The following is a 17,746-nucleotide window of genomic DNA, read 5'->3' as shown; positions in this document are numbered from 1 at the left end:
GCACAATAAGCTCAAGAACACAGAGCAGAGGAATGGCTTTGCTTCCCCAAGTGCCAGTCCTGTCAGAAGCTACCAAATACATGGCACACACAGAAATTCTATTGTAAAAAGAGACCTCCAAGCCAGCATTCAGCGTGCTGGTGGTAATAGGAGATGTAAGAATAAGTAAGGGCCAGCAGCCTCTCAAGAAAACACAATGAGAAGGATCTGGCTGGAAGAGAAATGCAGCTTCAGGGCCACAGCAGAAAGAAGGTGCCTAGCCTATGAGAGCAGAGGCATGGCTCAGGCTGACGCTGGACCTCAGAGCACAGGCAGGCAGAACACCATGCCCCTCTGCTACCTGTCCAAGTTAGTGGGGGGCCATCTCTGCTCTACCTTGAAAGGGAATCACAGGGCAGTATCACAATCCCAACAGCCACAGAGGCATATTACCACACCAACAACAACTAGGTGTGGCAAGGCACGAATGCATGGGTCAGAGCATTCTGAGCAGCCAGACTTGGCTCTGAAGAACTCTGAGCTTGCTCTATTTCCCTGCTATGCACAGCAGTTAGGAACAGCCATGGGAAAACCCTCACATCTACCTCCACTCAGCACGTCCTCTGCCAGACCCAGCACGAGTTAGAGAACATTCTTTTTTTTCAGATGCTGCGGGCCTCACACCTGCATTTCCTGTCGTTAACCAGCACCCTGAACCCTGGCTTAAAGGTCTCTTTTCATAGGACGACTTTAATAAGAAAAAGGTTAAGGAAAAGAATTGTCCTCCCCTGCTAACCATGCTCTCTATGGGCAAAGCTGTGTGCGTGCGAGGAAATAAGCAGCAACCCTGGGCTTGTCCCCAAGTGTCCACTCGGTTATCACGGAGGCAATGTCAACAGTGCAGGCAGACACACCATGAGAACGAAGCAGTGGCCAACTGAGAGAGAAAAATCCTGTTACAGACTAACTAACAACTCAAGCAAACCCACAAAGGAAGAAGAGAGACAGCATTCCTCCTAACATTGCTCCCCAGGTCAGGTGCCTATAAACAGCCCTGATCTGTCTGTTGAGAATTACTTTGGCAGTTTAGCCTGTGACAGCACATGGCTATATGTGGCAGTATACATGCACAGTGTCTCCATCAGAACTCAGGCAGCTGCTTTCCTCCATGGTCTGTTTCTCTACTTTTTAAAAATGTATTCTACGATACAGTTAAGGTCACGGTTTACTTTGAGACCTGCTCTCAAAGCGGATTTCACTGGATATTTTTTTGAAATAGCATCTTTCTATGTAGCCCTGGCTGTTCCAAAACTCACTATGTACACCAGGCTGGCCACAAACTCAGAGATCTACCTGCCTCTGCCTCTCAAGTGCCAGGATTAAAGGCGTGTGCACCTTCTGGCCTGAGTAGATTTTCAATTCCCAACCTCAACTGGCACTACCTTCTTGTTACCAGAGCGAACTAAGCATCTCAAGAAGTCGTCACTGGGGCTGGCGAGATGGTTCAGCAGGTAAGAGCACTGACTGCTCTTCCAAAGCAGTTCGGATCCCAGCAACCACATGGTGGCTCACAACCACCCATACTGAGATCGCATGCCCTCTTCTGGTGTGTCTGAAGACAGCTGCAGAAAATTACGCTGGAGCGAGCCGGGGCAGAGGTCCTGAGATCAACAGCAGCCACACATACAATGGCTCACAGTCATCTGTACAGCTACAGTGTACTCATACACATAAAAAAAAAATGAAATAAAAATAAATCTTTAAAAAAAAAAAGTCGTCATTGATACAGAGAATCCTGTGAAGAGAACTGGTGTCGCCTGAGTCACTCTTGTAAACTTCTCTCCTGTAATAATATTTTCCTCTTGTTCTGCAGACACTGGATGCCAAATAAGCAAATCCAGAAGCAATTCACCTACTGACTGAGGAGCCTCCAATCCCAGCCAGCAAACCTTAGGATGTGGGGGTGGGCCACAGTAACCTTCAGCTTTCCTCCCACCTGAGGCAGGCTTGTGCATGCACAGGAAGACTCTTCAAATTTGTCCTCTTCCAAATCTACTGTTTCCTCCTGTCTTTTGCCAGAAGAACCTGGCCTGTGCTTTCCTGCAGCATTTCAGTGACATCTCCATACTACAAGGCCAGGCCCTTCCTATGGCCTCATCTGGAAAAAGGGTCTCTGTGCATGGATTTAAATAAATGACCCACCTGGGCCTGAGTGGGGACAGACCTCAGGCACTACTGTACTGACAAGGCTGGGACTTATAGGTCACAGCTCAGAGGAGGCAGGGAGAGCCAGAATTCCAGAAAGTGTGGCCCTGCCACTGAGGAACTGCAAGAAGGGTCTAAGCCCAAGTGGATAGTAGGAAATTACACAGTGCACACAAAAGCCTCATGGTACCTTTATAGAGGGATCCTGGCAATTGATCTCTAGTCGCTGGCGCTTCAAAGCAGGTTCATCATCGTCTGTCACAACATGATTCTCCAAAACAACTGAAAAGCAACCAGAGAGAAACAGGAGTGAGCATGCTGAATTCCTCAGGGCTCTTTGCCACTACAGCCAAGCACAGTGCTGGCACCTTAAGGCTGATGAAAAATAGCACGGCCCATTTCTATGTTAAAATCCTCAGCCAGGCAGAAATAGGGTCCTCCCTCATCCACCCCCACCAAAATCAGACCACCCAATCAATACTCTCCAGAGCCTGGCAGGCAAACCACACTGAACCTTCATTTGTGACTTCTTCCCAGCTTTATTTAGTGTGTCTGCTGGCTACACACACGCACATGCAGGCAGCCCTGCTTCCATCTTATAATTTAAATTTTCACACAGGGGTGGCATCACTGCTGTGTCTGCTTTACTGGGGGAATGAAGTCCAGCAGAGTGGCTTTGATACTGGAAAGGCAAGGAGAGCAACAGTTCATCTACTGTTTCACAGCTGTACCTGGGTGGTCAGGACTCAGGTCTTCCACTGCAATCTGAACCACATCCGCCAGGTCCTGCTCTGACATCATCCAGAGTGCGAGAAAGGGGCACACTGACAAGCAAGAGTCCAGAAGTCACAGGGTATGGGATTTCTGTCACCTGCAAAACAAATGTCAAGAACCAGAAGGGACAATTAATGGTACCAGTACAGAACAGATCCTAGCTCTGTGTACCGAAGGGGTTTTAAAAGTCTGCAGGTGCTTCACTGTAGGGCCCTACTTGGTTTTCAAGCACTCAGAAATGTTCAGAAACTTAACAAGCTGCTTTTTTTCCGTAAATAGTGGAATGAAAGTCTCACTTCCCCACTCTTCATGCCATCTCCAACACATCTTCTAGAAGCAGGTCTGGAAACCTCAGGCCAAGTCTAGCATCTCCAGGACCCCAGCTGCCTATAGAAATACTCCATTAAGCACTACCTTCTCCTCATAGTGCCGAGGCCTCTCAGTGACTAACCATGAGAGCTGCATGTGCCCTCAAGAAAGACCCCTAGCAGATCTGTCTGTGACTTCCTTCCAGCTCCTGTGACATTCTGATTAAACCATCAAAGACTTTATGCTCCAACATGAAAGTGAGGCCAGGTCCATCAACACAGATCTAGATAAACAGTTCAAAATGAACAGTTACAGAAAGACCAAGTTAGGAAAACTGAAGAGCGAACACAACAGGTAGAGCCTTAACAAAACCAACAGGAAAGCAAATAAGAACAGAAGGAAGTAAAAAAGACTAAAGAGAATGTTCCAAAATACAACAGAGAAGACAGGTGAGGAAAAACCAACAAGTAAGCACTGGGGGACACAGGAGCAAACTGTGCCAAAGAAATGGGATCTCAGGGCTGGCACCCAAGCAACTCCTGGGGCTGAAGCACAGCTCAGCAATAATAAGCACAAGGCCCTAGGAAAGAAAGCAGGGAGCAGCTCCTGAAAGTTGAAGTGGAGCTCTGGGTGCTGAAACCATTTCTTACAGGGTACACAACTATTCTGAGGGAAAAGAATCTTCCCTTATACACCCAAGCAAAAGAGCAGATGGCTTACAACACAAAGAGAATTCAATCAAGCCAGACAAAGGAAAAGTGGATCAAAATATCTAAGATACTATGAGAGGGCTGGAAGGAGGAAGGACTAGAGAGACAGCTGAGCAGTGAAAAGTACTCCTCTTCCAGTTCCATCCCCAGCACCCACATGGCATCTCATGACCATCTTTAACTTCAATTCCAGGGGATCTGACACCCACTTCTGGCCCCTTGTGGCACTACATTATACACAATGGACAGGCATACATGCAGACAAAACACTCATACACACAATAAAATAAAATGATACCAAAATTAGCCAATAATTTTATATATAAACAAAAATCACTATCAAGTCTAAAGGCAGCACTCTGATCCATATATAGTGTCTAGGAATACACTCATACACAAATGTGTGATAAAGGATCTGCAAATATAAAACAACTTCAGAAAATGGGAATCAGTAGAAAAGACAGCTAAGTTTACTGGGCACTGAGGAAAACCGGCAGAGGGAGGAGCCCGCCTCCCTGCTCTGACCACAGATACAATGTAACTTTTTCAAATGGGGAGAACTCACCTATGAAATAAATTCTAACCGTCTTCAGTAACTGCTGCAAGGGGCACTGGGAGTCCCTGCAAAGCAGCTGAGGATGTCTTGTTCTGTTCTGACTACACATAGCACTCCAATCCTGCTGAATCCTCCTGAGAGGCGCAGAAGCTGACATCGTGGTCTGAGAGTGATCAAGTATTTATCTGGGTACCACAATCTGAACAGGAAGGGCAAACATGGGTGTGGGTGTGAGCTGACATACTCTGCCCCATCCGCTGAAAGGGCAGGGGCAGCAGTGGGCCCTGTAACAGGCTATGTCCTCCTTGGAGCCTGGCTGTGGTGCTCAAGGGCCAGACCTCACCAGAAGGAAGCCAGATTCCTTGAAGAAGGCGTAATTACATATTCCAAACAAGAAACACAGAAGCTGAGCCCAGACTTGTTGGACCATATATAAGGACACTATGAAAATCACTGGGCTCCATCTGAAGGAGGCAGCCATCACACTTCAAGTAAGGGCCCCCAAAACACTGTTAGGCTCACATCTACAGGACACACAACCAATGTGAAGACCCTTCTCTGGGCAAAAATGAAAATGCTGACAATCACCAAGACTAACCACTGCAGTGAGGTGAAGAAACACTGGAAATTCACAAGCTTTTCTCTTTACCAGTTCTTTGGGAAAAGAGGGTGCCAGGGTCTCACCTTGCAAGAAATCAAACAGGCCAAAAGTAAGTAAATAAATAAATAAAGTGTTGTACTGCACTACAGACGACACATCTTATTAACACAGTAACAGGAGGGATGATAGGAGGTCTGTAGAAACTAAAGTAGATTTTAAAAGTGACAAAACCAAGGAAAGGGCAAAACCAAACAATTACAAATTCAAGTCTGGGTCATGCAATGGAAAGATGTGTGTGAGTGAGCTGCAGAAGAGTGGCCCACCCATGAGTATAAGTCACCACACCTTACACACAATTTTGTTTGCATTTTATTTAATCAAAGGGGTTCTTTAAGAAAAAATTCAAACTGGAAAAAAAATACTTGCTACACCTAAGCCAATTCTTTTTTTCTTTTCACAGGAAAGACCAGTAAACCTGTGAGACTGAGCCTCAATCACTCTGACACTAACAGTGTTACAAGGAAAGGCCAAACCATGGACAGGTGCTCCACCTGCTGGATAACTGACAACATGCTAGCTAACAAGGCACCGATGAGCCCCAGTGGCTGGCAGGGGCCTTGGAATGACACTGGGAGACCTCCCTGGAGACAGGAACCTCCCAGCATATAGTTATTTTACAAAGATTCACTCAAAAACGAAGCGTAATGGAACCCAGGACGGCGTCTTTAGCAGCAGAAGAAAGCTGAGCAGTGGGATGTCGTGCACTGTGCAAGGAATGGCTCTGTGTGCTGCTCTCTGGGGAGCAGAAAGAGCAGGAACAGGGAGAAGGAGGAAGAACTTGCTATGCACAGGATATGCAGGGTCTAGACAGTCAATGGTTGGGACATGGACACATAGGAGGAAAGAGAGCACTGTGGTTTTCCTCTTCCTTCCACCTTCTACTTCTAAAAGGGATCACACACACACATACACTGACAGTGTTAGGGTGATACAGGACATGGCCATTCCAATTCTGACCACCATTGCTGTCTTCAACCTCACCGGACGACTGTCCCAGAGCCTGGGATCAGGTGCAGTTCCCCTAGGCCCTGCCTGCCCCTTTTCAAGGCCTCTGAGGAGGAACTTGAAAGACAGAGCAGCCACAGCTGCAAGATAATACCTAGAACCATAAATTCAGTCTTCTTGCTTCCAAATAAAGAAACAAAGACTATTAGAGGGGTGAACTTCAGCTCTGAGCCCAGGAGGCGCCCTTCGCCTTCCTAAAGCCACCTAGCCAGATTCTGCACTAGACTGAAAGCAGTCCTGGGTCTAGCAAATCCAAAAAATTTAAAATACACTACATACCCTTTTCCAGTAAAGTGCAGACAGACAAGTCTTTGCCCTTTTCAAGGCTGTAAAGATTCTAGAATCACCAGCATGCCTGCCTCAGTACTTCAGGCCAAATGCCGCCAGACAGAGGCACACCTTCCCAGCTTCACCTGCAGCAAGTGCAGCTCCAAGGCCTGTCTGACTCACAGCCCACAAGCCACATTCACCCCAGGTGAGTAATAAATGCTCACTTAAATCAGCAAGGTTTGCTTTGGGGGGAGGTTTATTTGATTGCATGGCTTTTATACATGAACTTCATACATGACAGTCTATGTCTGACATAACGTCAAAAGGTTGGACACTCCTATAAGTCTACCCAAAGAGACACAAGTACAGGAGCCTCTGGGGACCCTCCTCCACAGAGAACTGGCCTGCAGCCTGGGCCTTCTTCAGGCCCAGACATGGAAACCCATGAAAAGCAAAGATCTAGAGGAAGAGACCAGCTCCTCACATATATGGATCTACCCCTGTATCCAGGCCACCTGCTACAGACAGCCTTGTCAAAAAGAACATTAACTGCCTGGTCTAAACCCAGATTACTTTAGCTCTGTAACCTATTCATGAATGGCCAGAACCCACAGATTCCATGAGCCATGCCTGCCTCTCCTAAGGGGCCAGTGGAAGAAGTTTTTAAATGCCGAACCCCAGCACCTTCCTGCTTTCTAAAAGCTCTGCAAATGACTTAGGAAAACACTCTGGACTGGCTATAAAACCTTGAACTCTGACCTCCTCCAAACAAGGACATCACTGCCCTCCTCGATGTTTATCCAAATGCTCCTGTTGCCAGGATAAAAACATTTAAAATTCTGCTAACAGTGAAGGTTTCAACAGAAAAAAAACTAGGGCAAGCAGCCCAAGAAAACTGGAACAGAGAGACATGCACGAAGTTGCCATTTTGGCAAATTAGCTTTGCCATTTCTCAGAAGGCCTGGGGAGAATCCAGTCCTAATGTAATAAAACAGCTGGACTAAGACTAATGTTCAATAAAGACTCCAACTGCAATTACCATTTAGAGTGCTGAAGCTCCCAGGGTGCACGTGGAAAAAGGGCAGTCCACCAAAGTCACAACCCAAGCACGCAGCAGGGTACAGCAAGATGGGGGGTGGCCCCACCACATGTTAGCATGGAAGAATGGCTTAATCACCACCCCAATGCACCACAGAAAGGAACACCAGTGGGAAGTCCCAGGTCAGTGTGTAGGACAGCAGTTCCCCGTGTATGTCTTTCTAGACCTGTAAGATGGCACAGCAGTACCAGGGGATTGGGGTAGAACACTTCAAACCTAAGCTGACTCCCTTGGGGAACAGAGATCCCAGGATCTCCTTTACCTTGGACTCTGCACTGAGTCGTTTATTTCCGCATGACTTATTTATTATTTACTGGTTGCTTATGACACAGTGTCTCTAGGTCAGAGTAGTTCTGTGCAGAGTTAGCACAGGTATCAAATCCCAACAGCACCTGAGACATTTTCCCCCAGCACTGGGTCTTGAACCTAGAGGCTTAAGCCACTATCTAATTATCTAGTGAGGCCCTCTTTAACCCATCTCACCACAGCTCTTGCCGCACCCCCAACTCTTCAGCTCACCTCCCTGCACCTTGATTGAACTCCTCAGAACTCCTGGACTAGTGTGTCACACTTCCTCCACTCACTCTTGCCAGAGCTCCACAGAGCAGCCTTGCTTTCCTGCCCCATCCCTCCAGGGTGCCAAATGTTCCACTCAGTGAAGTCACTCCACTTGCTTCCTCCTTGCTGTCCCGAGCTCCTCTCCTGAGTGTCAGTCTTTCCTACCAGGCTGCTCCAGCTGCAGTGCTCTCCTGCAGGGCTTGCCATCTACCACACACCACTGTCCCTAGGCTTCCTGCAGAGCTGTTCCCCTAGGCCACTGTTCTTATACCTCTGCCTGCTCCCTATCAACTCCCAGCAGGGAGCCAGAGCAAGGCCCTCTGCTCAACAGGCACTGAAGGCCTAGTGCCCAGCTTCATGTCACTCACACCCCTACCACACACACACGCCACATGCTGGCACTCTCTCAGCACAGGTCCCTAGACATTCCTCCTTGGATATTAACCCCAGGTACTGATCATAGCCCTTCCTGTCATCTTGCCTGTTGGCAGTGGTCCATGTTACCCAGCTGCTTGGGCCAAAGCTTTGTGCCTGGGAGGTTCTTTTCTTCTCTCCTACAGATTCTGGCTCAAGCTCTGACTGCACTCAGGTATCACCTAACATCTGGATTCATGTGCAGTTTCCCAGGGTTCTCCACCTTCTTCTGCTCCAGAGCTCTCAACAGCAACTCGAGGGCCACATCAGAAACAGACAAGATTTCTTCAGCTCATGCTGCAGTGGCATGAAGAGTTTCTGTGTCCTCAGAAATTGGACCAGCAGCATCCATCTTGGGCTCTCTTCCTTGCTCACTCACTGGACCTGTCCAGTCATCCCACCTCCACCCCCAGCTAATAAGGAACAGCCCAGTCTAGTCTCTTCCAGTCAGACGACCCCTTCCCTCTTTCCCACATGTTCTCTGCTCCCACACAGGTTCTTCAGTGACACTAAATCATGCCTGAAGGACACCAGCACCCACCTCCCTGTCCCAGGTCCTGCTTTATGGACAAGCACTGTCCTCTGGCTTACTATATTTGCAAATATCTGCTTTGCTAAGCATCTGCCTCCCATGCACTGCTGAAAGCTGAGAGCCTGTGAGCATTTGAACAGCCTGCACAGCCTGGCTCATGCAGGCATCTCATATCTGATACGGGCCCAATGAAAAGCACTATGTTCATGCCAGACACAGACACCAGTATGACTTCAGCACTGGCACTGAGAACCCACTGGTAAGGTGAACCCCATTTACCCTGAGCTGACCAGTGCTGACAGTATACTGTGTGGAAATGTCACACTGTACCTCATTAGTACATGCAATTATGCCAGCACCACAAAAATTAACATTATTACATTTCAATAAAAATCAAAACCAGGTATGGTGGCACTCATGCAATTCCAGCACTCGGGAACCAGAGGCAGGCAGATCTCTGTGAGTTCAAGAACACTCTGGTCTACATGGCAAGTTCCAGGCAAGATGGGACTATATTATGAAATTCTATCTCAAACACACACACTAAATTAAATTAAAAACCATGGACTAAGCCAGGCAGTGGTGGCTCATGCCTTTAGTCCCAGCACTGGGGAGGCAGAGGCAGGCATATTTCTAAGTTCAAGGCCAGCCTGGCCTACAGAGTGAGTTCCAGGACAGCCAGGGTTATACAGAGAAACCCTGTCTCAAAAAAAAAAGAAAAAACAAAACAAAACAAAACAAAACAAAAACCCACGGACTAAGTCTTCAAAGCACTTGTGCCTGTGCTCTGGTCTCCACAAAACTGCACTGTATGCACTGAGTAACTGCATAAACTCAGCTGGTTAGCTTTATGTGAGTGACAAATTGGCTATAAATACTGACTGCTCAGCTGCCTGACAGTCAGCAATGCACCATGGTAACTAAATATTTAACTACAAGTTTATTTTCAAATATTTGCAGTATCTATGAGAAAAAACTAATAGTACTAATACAGGAATTTTTAAAGCTATATTGGGGAAGCTGAGATGGAAGAGTAAGTTCAAGGCCTACTGGGCTACAGAGTAAATTCTGTTGAGCCTAGTCAGGGTAACTTAATAAAAGCCTGTCTCTCCAGTCAGTAGTAATACACACCTTTGATCCCAGCAATCAAGAGGCAGGAACAGGTAGATCTCTGAGTTTGGGGCCACTCTGGTCTATAGAGTGAGTTTCAGTTCCAGAACAGCCAGAAATACACACAGAGAAACCCTGTCTCAAAAAATAATAATAATAATAATAATAATGATAGTAATAATAATAATTTAAAAACAAAACATGGGGCTGGAGAGATGGCTCAGAGTTTACACTGGTTGTTCTTCCAGAGGTCCAATTCCCAAAATGTAACCTGATGCCCTCTTCTGGCAAGAAAGTATACATGCAGATAGGGCATTCATATACATAAAAAAAATAAATCTTTTTTAAAAATTAAAAAAAAAAAGTCTCAAATTAAAAAGTAAGCAGAGACCTGGGGGTTTAGCTCAGTGGTGGAAGAACATGGGTTTGGTCACCTGCACAGGATGGGATGGGTGGGACACACAACACTATTTAGAACATAAAGCTTCATTTTGGGGGTGAAGGTTAAAAAAGGAAACGCTTCAGAGCACCAGCTCTCATGACATAAAAAAGCGATGGAGGCAGAAGAGAAAATGACTGAACAAAGGCTCACTGTGTTCCAGCACATTCCCCACCGGATTTTCTCGGTCACAGCATAAACCACATCATACAGGATGTTGAGACAAATGGCTTCTTTCCCGTCAGCCTCGAGGACAGGCATCTCAGAGCTGTTTCTTACATCAAGCCTCTCCAGGAGCCTTCATGCCACATCTGGCTTGGTGGGGTTATTTCCACAGGAAGCAAGACAAGGCAGCCAGACACACAGCCCTGGGCTGGAATGCCATGCCAGTCACCAGATGCCTGTCCAGCAGTGAGTCCAACAAGCCCACTGCACGTGCAGCCAGCGAGGGCCTAGTGTGGTTCTGACATGTCTGGAAGGTGCTGTGGAAAGCACCCATGGCTTGTCCGGCCTCACTTTATAGAAGATAAAAATATGCTTCACTGTTGGCAAAGCAAAAAGGCCAGGAGCAGCCCTTAGTGAGACAAGTGAGGAACAGATCTAGTCAGGACTCAGTGTATGCAAAAGGTACTCACAGAACCACTGCAGGAGTGGAAAGAATGTATTCTTGTCCCAAAGTCCCACAATGTCCCCAGTGTACTGCTCTGCTCTAGAGACTTGAGGATCTACCAGAGCTGGGATGCCAAGACCACAGTGCCAGAAAAATAAGGATATAGACAAATACACTGGTAGACACTTTTGATTACAACACTTGGGATTCAGAGACAGGTGGATCTCTGTGAGTTCAAGGTCAGACTGGTCAACATATATAGCAAATTCCAGATTGCCTAGGCTACATAGTGTCTGTTTCAAAAGTAAATTAATTAAATATAAATACCAGGATAGCAAGTGTCACTCCCTGTCCACTTTAAGAAGCAGCAAAGTGGCACTTAGGCAGCCAAGTCTCCAGGAACATGGAAACTACTGGAACATCGAAGATTACCCAAGTCTTCTCAGGACATAGGAGCACATAAAATCCAAAAGCCAAGAGATCAGCAATAAGATCCATTTTTTTATTAACTAGGGCACATGGGAAGGTTTGGCTTGCTTTTTCCCCAAAAACACATCTGGGATAGTGTACAAGAAGAACAAGATGGGGGCTGAGGAGATGGCTCAGTGGGTAAAGTGCTTGCTGTATACATATGAGGACCTGAGTTTAGATCCTCAGTACCCTCAGCACCCAGGGCTGGTGAGACAGAGGCTGGTCTCCGGAGAGTACTCACCTGGACTGCCAGTCTAACCATAGGGATAAGCTCTAGGCTCAGTGAGAAACATTGAGAACACAAGGTAGAATGACAGATGGTACCCAGTATATATATATATCAATGTTACTTACATGCATGACTGTGGGCACACATACTGAATGAATGAATGAATGAATGAATGAATGAATGAATGAAAATAAATGAATGAATGAATGAATGAAACAAGTTAGAAAATGGTAATAGACTCGAAAATGAGGAAAACAGGAAGCAAGAGATCCTTCTTCGAGGGCTCCTGCCTTTGAAAAACACAGGCAACACTGTTTTTCTTTGAGATAGAACCTCTAAAAATGTTTCAAGTTAAGACTAGGAAAGAGCAAACCTGAGGTCAGGCTACCCCCCTTTGAGGTTGATCATGCTGATTAAACATGTCACTCTCTCACACCTCCCCATACAAATGCCTCCTCTAGTAAGTGCCAGGTACAGGCCCCCACAGACCTGCTTCAGCCACATCAAGAGCAGGCCAAGGAGCCTCCACTGGTTTCTGTATTTTCTCCCAGGCAGTAGACAACAAGCCAGATGTGTGATGACACCAGACAGCCTTCTGGACATACAAGCACAGCTAAAGATTACCTTAAGAAAGCCAAATACCAGGGCAGATATGGTAGTTCTGCCTTTAATGACAGCAATCAGGTGGCAGAGACAGGAGGACCTCTGTGAGTCTAAGGTCGGAGTAGCCTATACAGCCAAATTCCAGGTCAACCAAAGCCACATAATGAGACTTTGTTTCAATATAAACAAGTAAAATGGGGCGGGGGGGGGGGTGAAGGGAGGGAGGGAAACTCAACTATCTAGGAAACAGGAGGTTCAGCTGAAGCTTGTCCCACAACATTCCTGGTGTAAACCCCAGTGAAGGGTGAAAGGCTGGTTTGCTGGGAAGCAGCACTTCTGACTTTGGGGTGAGGATCTCCTGCAACACCTTAAAGTCAATGAGGCCCACAGAGCTCTACATAGTTACACCACATCTGCTAGCATATCACAATGTGCTTGAGCATTACATGTTCTTTTTAAATAATAGTTATGGGAATTTTATTTTTCTTTCTCTCCCCATCCCCCCTTTTTTCAAGACAGTTCCTCTGTGTAGCCTTGGCTGTCCTGGAACTCACTCTGTAGGCCAAGCTGAGATATACTTGTCTCTGCCTCTGCCTCCTGAGTACTAGGTTTAAGGTATGAACCACACACAACCATTCAGCTGAAATTTTAAATTTTACTTTTTAAACATATTGACATCAAAATACTTTTTTTTTTTCGAGACAGGGTTTCTCTGTGTAGCCCTGGCTATCCTGGAACTCACTCTGTAGGCCAGGCTGGCTTCGAACTCAGAAATCCGCCTGCCTCTGCCTCCCAAGTGCTGGGATTAAAGGCGTGTGCCACCACCGCCTAGCTCAAAATACTGTTCAATGAAAAAGAGCTACAATTTTCAAAATAATAAAGGCTTAATGAAAAGTGACACTGTTTTGCCCTTTCACGGGCTCCCTATCTGCCAGGCTACAGCTATGTCCATAGGCTGGCAAGAAACGCTGGCTCTGGATGCAACCCCTGAGTTCAGCTAGCCTCATGGGGAGACACAGCTAGAAATAAGAGAGCCGTTCAACAGCCATGGGGAGACACAGCTATTAATAAGAGCAGGTCAACAGCCTCTACACACAGCTATGGATACACTCATTTGTGGGGACCCTAAAACTTGGCACTTGCTTTAGTCACTGAATGAAGTCTGCAGAGCCTGAAACCACACTGGGAACTTTGCTCCTGAATCTCTCAAAGCCCACTGATCTGTTCTGCTTGTCCAGTCGGTAGTTCTAAGAGAAGTGTAAGCTTTCATCCATCATTCAGAAAATCCTGCTGAGGTATATGCAGCTACAGATGCCATACATGATATATGATGATACTAAAAGCATTGTGCCAGACATGGTCAAGCAGACTCATAATCCCAGCACTCAGGAGACTAAGTAGGAAGATCTCAAGGTCAGCTTGGGCTATGTAGTGAAACCCTATCTCCAAATAAACAAACATTAGCACTGACTCTTCCTTGAAGGAGCTGTTGGGCTCACAATAGTAAACACAGCTTCCTAAAATTCTAATCCCACTTGACAACTCGATTCATATCACTGACAACAGACTCCTTTGGAATGATAGGCTTTGTACATTTTGTAATAAAAACGACATTGGTCAGGCTTTCTTTTCTAGTGGCCCATAAGCTAGTTCAGCTCACGGCTTCCATTACTGCAGAGGTCTGTCCTGGAACAATCTCAGTAAAAAGCTCTCATCCGTCCATGTCTCAGAAGTGGTACGATGAGGTAAGCTCTAAGTTGGGGACTTAGAAAAGCAATGGCTTTACTGTGACATTAGGACAATCTTTAAAAGATATATTTATGGAGCTGGAGAGATGGCTCAGCGGTTAAGAGCACTGACTGCTCTTCTAAAGGTCCTGAGTTCAAATCCCAGCAACCACATAGTGGCTCACAACCATCCGTAATGAGATCTGATGCCCTCTTCTGGAGTGTCTGAAGACAGCTACAGTGTACTTACATATAATAAAAAAAAAAAAAAAAAAAAAAAAAAAGATATATTTATTTTTATTCCTTTAACTATGTTTAATCATGTGTGTATGTGTGCATGTGGGAATATATACAGGTACCCTCAAAGACCAGAGGCTACAGTTCTTCTGGAACTGAAGCTACAGACAGCTTTCAGCCACCAGACACAAATGATGAGAACTGACCTGGACTTCTGGAAGAGCAGCAAGTACTCTCTTAATCACTAAGCCATCTCTCCAGCCCATCAAGGACATTCTTGGGTGAAACTATGGATTGTACATTCTACTGCCTTGTAGAAAGCACAAGAACACAGCATGGTACCCCAGACCTGACTTGTGTTCAAACACCAGCAATCGTACCCACCACAAATTATGTACCATGAGTCCAAATGTTGACAGAAAAGATAAACAATTTCTCTTCACTCTTTTGGACTCTCATGCCCCCTGGAAAGGTGTTCCAGATGTCCCAAAGGATGTGGGCTATCCTCTGATTGGGGGCTGGTAGGCACAGGCATGAAGTCAACCTCCACCTCCACCTGTGCTTTCTTTATCCAGCATTTCACCTTGTCCAAGCTGCTGTACTCAGGTATCCATTCCAAAACTTTGAGCCAGGCTTTCCTGAATCACCACTGTATCTTCCCAACTGCTCAAAAGGGGCCACCACTCTGCAGCTCCTTGGGAAAGAAGCCTGCCAGACCTGGTCATTCTGGGCCTACTCCCTTCAACAGTGCTAGGGCAACCTCTTACTGCTGGTTCCTCTCAGCATCCCATCTCTGTTCACACCTGTCACCTATGTGCATCAACTGCCAAGGACCCTGGTTCCAACACATCCTGTCACATGGTACACCTTGTTGGCAGATTTGGTGTGCCTTCCAAACCATGTAGAACTGAGTAGGAATTGCACCTGTTGGCTGTTTCTAAGCACTGTTTGTCCCACTGAGCCCATGCCACCTCCTTCAAAGGCTCCATCCACTCAGAGCATTAGCCTTCCATGGCTCTCAGTGGCTCCAGCCCTTTCAGCTGGCCTACCTATGACCTCAGCCTGTTCCTCACTTACGAACCCCAGAAAGGTAACACAGTGACAAACAGGGGCCCACAGACCAGGTCCACCTCCCACTTCTTTCCATGCACTCCATGAGCCAAAAGTTGATCTTACATTTTAAAAAAATAGGAGGAAATTTTTAAAGAACTACTGTATTTTACAATATAAAAATAAGATGACAGCTCCCATAAAGGTTTCACTGGAGCAGAGTACCCACTGTCTCTAACACTGTTTCTTCCACACAGCATACCAAAAGCTGCTGGGCTGCACTAGACTCTCCAGCACCTAACCTGCAACCAGTAGAGGTATTTGCACACTAGGCTCACCAACAGGAGGATGGGCCTATTACAAGGTTATTAGCCACATTTGCAGAGATTAGAGGTGGATTAGAGATGAACAGAGTGCAGCACATACTATAACCACGAACCATGGCCTTTAGGACTTTAAACAGTGACATGGACTAAGGAGCTGCTGCTTGATGACTATCTGCACCTTCTTAAGAGCAGAGCCTCTCCATGCACTGTGATCTACAAGGCCCAACCTGCAGCTTCCCCTCCACTACCAAGTCAACATTCCAGACACCAATCCCGACCTAAGCCACACCACCCATGCTCTTCTGCGTGCTCTGTAAGGCTGCCCAACCAGCACCAAAGCAAAGACCCATGTACCTGGCCAGACATGGTGGGCCAAGCCTTTAGTCCCAGCACTCTGGAGGCAGAGGCAGGCAGATCTCTGAAATTTTGAAACTAGTCTGGTCTACACAGTGAGAACAGTCTTTTAAAAAGAAAAAAGTTTCAGTCATCTCAGTTTTCTAAAATATCACAAAACTTCTCAACTAACCCTTAAGTCCAAAAGTAACAGGACCAAATCTGAAAAGTACCAATGAGCAATATGTACACACAGCACATGTGTAAGAACAAGACACTCAAGCTTGGAGGACCTAGCTCATAGCAGTGTCTTCATTGAACCAGAACACACCCCATGCCAGGATCTGTGCATAAAATGCCCAACACTGCAAACACATGCAATGCCATAGATGGTGGACCAGGACACACCCCTCCCTACTTTACAATAAAGCAGGATATCCTGGAGCACGTACACCAGGGGCATCTCACCTACAAGGCTTTCACAGGTCCCAACTCTATCTCAAAAGCTACCAGGTATCTGGATGTGTTACTCCAATGACTGAGTGGAAGAGGACGACTAGAACATTTGTCAACAATGTCAGCTGTGCTAGCAACAAACGAGCAAGAAACTATTTGCTTCACTTTAAAGCAATTGCCAAGAATAACTTTTTGAAGAAAACCTGTTGGTTGTATTAAAAACAACTACTTAGGGTTAGCACAATGGCTCAGCAGGTAAAGCACTTGCCACAAAACCTTACCTTCCTGAGTTCCATAATCAAAGTTCCTGAAGAACATCTCACTGAAAGTTGTTCTCTGGTCTACACACACACACACGTGCACACACAATACAGAGTTAAAATTTGAAAAATAAATTACTTAAGAGTTATGTGGTCCACGCCTTTAATCCCAGCACTAGAAGCCTAAAGCAGCAGGGCTGGTACAAGTTTGAGGCCAACTTGATCTATACAGTGACTTTTTCTTCTAATAAAACAAAACTTAAAACACCAGATCTGTCCATCTTTCTGCCTTGGGGAACAGGTTTCCTGTTCTTACATAATCATCAGGATGAAAAAGCTGCACAAACCAAAACATCTAGACTATCCAATGAGCATCCCAGACCTAAGCTAACAGGGGCTCCCCAGAAACCACTCCACTCAACCCAACAGGAATGTAGGTGCTAGAGTTGGGGCTCTCCCACTTTCCAGATGTAACAGAGGACATGGAAAGGCTCTCCATTCGTGCCAGTCATCATACACTTGCACTTAACAGCCATCTTGGGCAGAGCCATCTGCAGCCTCTGCCACCAGCCTCCCCTCAGTCTTCCCAGGCCTCAAAGAAAAACAGCTATTCCACGTGATTTGGTCAACAATAAATGTTTCTGAGCTTATATTCTTCTATAGAATACAGATCCTAATGAAAGATTTATTTATATAAGGTGTAGCAAAAACCTAGGAAACCACATCCACACTCAAGAGTATCCACATCCACACACAGGAACATCCACATCCACATACACACACACACACACACACACACACACACACACACACACACACACAC

General features: G+C 46.1%; 1 protein-coding gene and 1 long non-coding RNA gene across 9 annotated transcripts in view; one reads left to right on the top strand and one right to left on the bottom strand.

Moving 5' to 3' along the window:
* Positions 1 to 17,746, bottom strand: part of Banp (BTG3 associated nuclear protein) — a 76,081-nt gene that overhangs the window by 51,146 nt on the left and 7,189 nt on the right. For 7 of the 8 annotated variants that reach the window (XM_031341646.1, XM_031341651.1, XM_031341648.1 and 4 more), the window contains exons 2-3: positions 2,916 to 3,055; positions 2,375 to 2,466 (exon numbers count right to left, since the gene is read on the bottom strand). In XM_031341646.1, the coding sequence (XP_031197506.1) occupies positions 2,375 to 2,466; positions 2,916 to 2,985 (162 nt within the window). In that variant the 5' untranslated portion in view covers positions 2,986 to 3,055. Of the gene's footprint in view, positions 1 to 2,374; positions 2,467 to 2,915; positions 3,056 to 4,542; positions 4,625 to 17,746 lie in introns of those variants that run through there. The other variant, XM_031341647.1, reaches the window with a different exon arrangement.
* On the top strand, positions 4,738 to 7,501 carry LOC116070322. Its single transcript, XR_004110355.1, has 2 exons — positions 4,738 to 5,243; positions 5,595 to 7,501. It is a non-coding gene; the product is annotated as an uncharacterized LOC116070322 (long non-coding RNA).

Source organism: Mastomys coucha, unplaced genomic scaffold, assembly GCF_008632895.1.
Source record: "Mastomys coucha isolate ucsf_1 unplaced genomic scaffold, UCSF_Mcou_1 pScaffold22, whole genome shotgun sequence".
NCBI lineage: Eukaryota > Metazoa > Chordata > Mammalia > Rodentia > Muridae > Mastomys > Mastomys coucha.
This window is presented reverse-complemented; position numbering and strand designations above follow the sequence as displayed.